The sequence below is a fragment of the Microtus ochrogaster genome, unplaced genomic scaffold (assembly GCF_000317375.1).
Source record: "Microtus ochrogaster isolate Prairie Vole_2 unplaced genomic scaffold, MicOch1.0 UNK31, whole genome shotgun sequence".
Classification (NCBI taxonomy): Eukaryota; Metazoa; Chordata; class Mammalia; order Rodentia; family Cricetidae; genus Microtus; species Microtus ochrogaster.
Window position 1 is genome coordinate 3,591,035 of NW_004949129.1, and position 5,413 is coordinate 3,596,447.

Genomic DNA, 5,413 nt, shown 5'->3' on the forward strand with positions numbered 1-5,413 from the left:
TCTGTAGACCAGGCTGGTCTCGAACTCACAGAGATCCGCCTGCCTCTGCCTCCCGAGTGCTGGGATTAAAGGCGTGCGCCACCACCGCCCAGCTCTGAGTACTGGGATTATAAATGTGTATAACCACACCCTAAAAAATATGGAGATACTCCTGTGACTCACATGGGTCACTTGCAGGGCAAGTGTATTTTAGCTAGACTACTTAACACATCATATTATTCAGTTTTTCTTCTATAAGTTAGAAGAAATAAGCTAAATAAGGGTCAGAATCGGTAATACTGAAAGAACACACAGGAAGAAAATAGGTGGTTAGTTAATTATAACCCAGGTCTTCTTTACCTGAAGTTAACAAAACCTCGTCAATCATTATCTAGGGAAAAACCACCATAGATACCAGTTCAGAGAAAGTTCTAGACCAATCAAAGGACAAAGCCTTGACAATCCTATTTTAACTGGCAATGGCTTAACACTTACTCCTCCTAGTCCGTCAAGGTGGCATGTCCCTGTAATCTCAGCACAGTCAGGGGCAGGAGGATTTCAAGCTCAATGCAAGCCTAGGCTAGAGTAAAACTGTCTCAAAAAGCAAAAATCAAACAAACGAAAACAGTCAATTACTTTTACTAACTTGAACTCCTCTTCACTACTGTTTGAAAGTACTGTTATGTGCTGCTTGACAATGTTCTGATCAGAAATGGACTGCAGATGAAAAATTTCCCATTGCTAGTGAAACTGTGGTTCATGCTAACCACAGAAACCCACTACTATGCTGGCAGCACATAAAACAGCAAACACAAGCATGTTCAGCAGGTGATACTGGCTAGTGCTAACAAACTACCTACTGTTTCTCCTTAGACCAAGTCAGCACTATCACACTAGTATTTATAACAGAGAAGCAGGCTTACATTACGCTCAGTAACAGTAAACAGTAGAGGCTTTACTGACCCCTGCTGGCTGATTTTGAAAATTTAGAATCTTCAAAATAAATTCTATAAATTCTTTCCTAACCCTCAAACAAGAACAGAATCCTTCTTATGGGGTCAGCCTGGTCTTTACTAAGGAGGTGGCAGAGAAGGAGGGTGATTCAATCACATTTCAGAATTTTCTGTTTTACTTCACAGAACTGAAATGTGGTTCCTCTCCATAGTCTCTCCAACCTACAGAAAGGGAAAAAAAAAATCTGTAAATCCTAAGGGCCCCTACCTGTAACTCATGAGTCCAGGTTTGGAGTCAGGCCGAGGTTCACTATCGAAGGACTATGTCATCTTAAAGATTTCACACCTGGGCGACTGGAATTTCGAAGGTCCAGCTCTTTCCTCTGGCATAGAACAGATGGGGAGAAGGAAAAACAACCATACAGAGCCACTGGTAGACTCACCATTTCATCAGGAACATGAGTTCTCCACTGGAGTCAGTAGCTCCAATAATCCGCTCAGGCTCCAAACCCCGGGCAAAGCCTCGTGGCTTTTCTGACTGTAAAAACCAGATGGGCAGAACAATTTTATTAGCATACGGTTATATCCAGAATAATTATTTCTGTGTTTCTTCAAAGGTAAATTACTTAAGATACTAAAGACAAAACATCTTTAGTGATCAAAACATTGAAAGTGATCTATTGACAGGAAATGAATTCAGTTACTGTCATGAGTCTCCAGTAACTGCTACATGTTACCATTCTTTTTTAAAAAGATTTTACTTATTTTATGGATGAGTGCTCTATCTGCTTGTACACCTTTATGCCAGAAGTGGCATCAGATCCCACTATAGATGGTTGTGAGCCACCATGTGATTGCTGGGAGTGGAACTCAGGACTTCTGAAGAGCAGTCAGTGCTAAGTTATCTCTCCAGCCCCCTGCCTCGTCATTCTTGTGCCATGGATAAAAAGATTAGATTAGATCACTTTACAAGAGTAAGTCCCAAATCCTTTTTGTTGTTGTTCTTTTGTGTGTTCACTGAGACCCAATCTCCTGTAGTCCAGGCCCTTGTCCTTGATCTTCCTGTGCTAGGATTACAGGTGTGTCTATGGTTGGCCCCCAAATTCTTTAAAACATTAGCTTATTTCTGAAGGACAGAGAGGACATGTATGACGGCTGAGATTCAAAGGGAGAAGTTCAAGCATGGTAGCTCATAATTGTAATCCCAACACTTAGAAGGCTAAGAAAAATTGCCACAAGTTTGAGGCCAGCCTAGACTACATATTGAATTATAGATCAGCCTAGACTTCTATACAAGAAGAAAAAAAGATATTTATTTATCCAAAATAAATAAATAAAAATTTACAAGAAGAAAAAAGGGGGGTGGACAGGAGAGAGGTGAGGTAAGATCAAACTGCTGGAATGATCTGGCCTCTGGCTGGAGAAGATCCCTATTCCAAGTCTCACCTCTTCTTTCTTCTTCTTTGGTTTGCTTTCTTCCCCCTTATCTTCAGAATCAGAATCAGCTTTGCGCTTGCCTCCCTCTGATTTGTCTGTCTCATGAGCTGTTTTCTGTGACTGTAGAAACTCAGCAATAAGGTCAGGGCAATCCAGGTTCTCTTCTGGCTCCCATGTGTTGTCCTCACTGAAATCAGCAAGATAACAAGTCATGCTTCCACTTACGTCAACATTTTTAACTAAGAGAAGAGCCAGTCTTGAAAGAGAGTTAAATGATAATGAACAGCTGATTTCTCTTCAAAATTGAGAACTTTCCTAGTAGGGGAGGGTACAGACCAAAAGGCTTAGAAATTTGCCTTTTTCAATGAAAGACTACTTTTTTTGAAAAAGTGGGCTATCTGCTCCTCAGAATCACTGTCGTGGACTGGCAAGATGGTTTAACTCTCATCCCAGGACTTACATGGCACACATGTGCACACACATAAATATAGCAAAACAAAAGCCTGTCATATATTATAGGACTCTGCATGTAGATCCTTCCTCAGTAGACTATCAGCTGTGGAGTTCAGGACTGAACCAAGGTATACCCACCACAGATGAGGTAAGAAGCATATCATGACTCCTCATAGCAACTGAACTGACTTGTGTCAATGAAACTTACTCTGAGAAACCCTTCCACTTTAGAAGATACTCCACTTTGCCCTTGACAACTCGTCGATCGAGAACTTTTTCCACTACATATTCTTCTTCCTCTTCTTCTAGTACCTCCTCCACTTTCTTCTTGTTCTGTTTTTTTCCCATAGCACCCGCCAGCTTTCCGGTGTAAAGGGTGACACTGCTAAAATGACAAAGGAAATAAAGGCCATCAGGGCACATGTACTGGATAAATCCTGGATAGTGAGGGAAACCATAGGTGATGAACACTGCTTAGAATGCTCTACTTACCTCCAATTCACAACCATGTTTTGAGGTTTGCTAAGAAGTTAGCCACAATTATTAATTTCACAGCAAAATTAATGCCTTTTTTGGGCAAGGACTTAATATGAAGCCCAAGCTGTCCTCAGCTTTCTAAGTGTTAGAATTATAGATATATACTACAATGTGTGGGAAGGATTTATAAATTCTTATATACATTTACAACTTTTATACTAAGTCTAATTTATATTAACACCTAATATCCCTTTGCCACAAAATACTATGTTGAATCAGCTATATATATATTTAATTATCTAACTTTTGGGGGGGGGGCACAGACGGACAGGATCTCATATAGCCCAGGCTGGCTTTGAACCCCTGATTTGGTCTCTACCTTTCAAGTACTGGGATTATAAGATGTGTGCTGCCATGTCCAGCTAAAAAGTCCCTTTATTTTTCACTTCGCTTTTCTTGAATGCCACCATAAATTCACAGCTTAAACTTAAAAAATTCTTTTACTGCATTTACTCACTTAGTATATATATGGGTGTCATGAGGTCAAGGAACAATTTGTGGGAGTCAGCTCCATATGGTTCTTGGACTTGGCTAAGCCACCTTACCCAGGTTGGCCTGGAACTTGAGATATAGCAGAACATGACCTTGAACTTATGATCCTCTGTCTCTTCCTCCCTGAGCGCTGGGATTACAGGTATACACCACAGCCACCTATATGGTGCTAAAAGATTGAACCCAAGGCTTTGTGAACTATACAAGAAAGGCAAGAGAGCACTCTGTCAACTGTGCTCCAGCTAACTTCCATTGTTCCCCTTTGGCAGTACTAGGAATTAAATCGTGGGTTTCAAGAATGCTAGGCATTAAGCTGCAGCCCTAAATCACTGTTTTTTGACCTAGTTTACGTTATAATTTATTTCTAAGACTCAGGCCTGCTTAGAAAAGGCACCAGAATAGCTGTTTATTTAAGCTGAGTATTGTAATAATTTAGAAAACAAGCAGGGGGACAAGAGGAAGGCAGCTACCACAGATACTGTATAGTTGATCTTCCTCGAGGCAAGACAACTTTGTACCATTGGTTCTCTCCTTCCACCTTCACATGGGTTCCACATAAAAAACAAGCCCATCTGGCTTGCATGGCGAGTGCTTTACCTTCTAGGTCCTGAGTTTTATTCTTTCCTAAAACATGCTTTGGGCTGGAGAGATGGATTGGCAGTTAGGAGTACTGGCTGCTCGTCTAGAGGAGCTGGGTTCAATTCTCAGCACCCATATGGCAGCTCACAACTGTCTGTAACTCCAGTTCCAGAGGATCAGACACCCTGACACACACACTCAGGCAAAACACCAATACAGATGAAATGATTAAAAACAACAACACATCGGGCTGGAGAGATGGCTCAGTGGTTAAGAGCAGACAATGCTGAGTTCAATTCCCAGCAACCACATTGTGGCTCACAACCACCTGTAATGAGGTCTGGTGCCCTCTTCTGGCCTACATACAGACAGAATATTGTATACATAATAAATTAAAAAAAAAACACACAACAACACATGAACACAACACACACCCACACATATATGTATGGCTTGTTCTTTCATGTTGAGATGTTGAAGTTGGTTTTGTTTGATGAAAATCCCCAAATGTGGCTGGGGATACAGGTCAGCTGGTGGAGAGCTTGTCTCACATGAATTTCTGCATTGTACCCCAAAAAACTGGGCATGGTGGTGCACTAGTACGTGTGACCCTAGCAGAAGAACCAAGGAGTTCAAGGTTATCCTTGTCTATATACTACCCTAACTCAGGAAACTCATGGGGACACACACACACATTTTATATACACACACACTTTTTTTCAGCCCCCCTCCCCCAAGGCGTTCTTTGTATAGCTTTGGAGCCTGTCCTGGAACTCTGTAGACCAGGTTGGCCTCTAACACACGGAGATCCTCCTGCCTCTGCCTCCCGATGCTGGGATTAAAGGTGTGTGTCACCACTACCCAGCTTATATTTTTTCTTTCTTTTTCTTTCTTTTCTTTTTTTTTTTTTTTTTGGTTTTTTGAGACAGGGTTTCTCTGTGGCTTTGGAGCCTGTCCTGGAACTAGCTCTGTAGACCAGGCTG

General features: G+C 41.5%; 1 protein-coding gene across 1 annotated transcript in view; it reads right to left on the reverse strand.

The window, feature by feature from the left end:
- Positions 1-5,413, reverse strand: part of Cbx1 (chromobox 1) — an 18,493-nt gene that overhangs the window by 4,227 nt on the left and 8,853 nt on the right. The window contains exons 2-4 of the mRNA XM_005368348.3: positions 3,031-3,207; positions 2,379-2,556; positions 1,376-1,470 (exon numbers count right to left, since the gene is read on the reverse strand). Coding sequence (XP_005368405.1) covers positions 1,376-1,470; positions 2,379-2,556; positions 3,031-3,170 — 413 coding nt within the window. The 5' untranslated portion in view covers positions 3,171-3,207. The remainder of the gene's footprint in view (positions 1-1,375; positions 1,471-2,378; positions 2,557-3,030; positions 3,208-5,413) is intronic.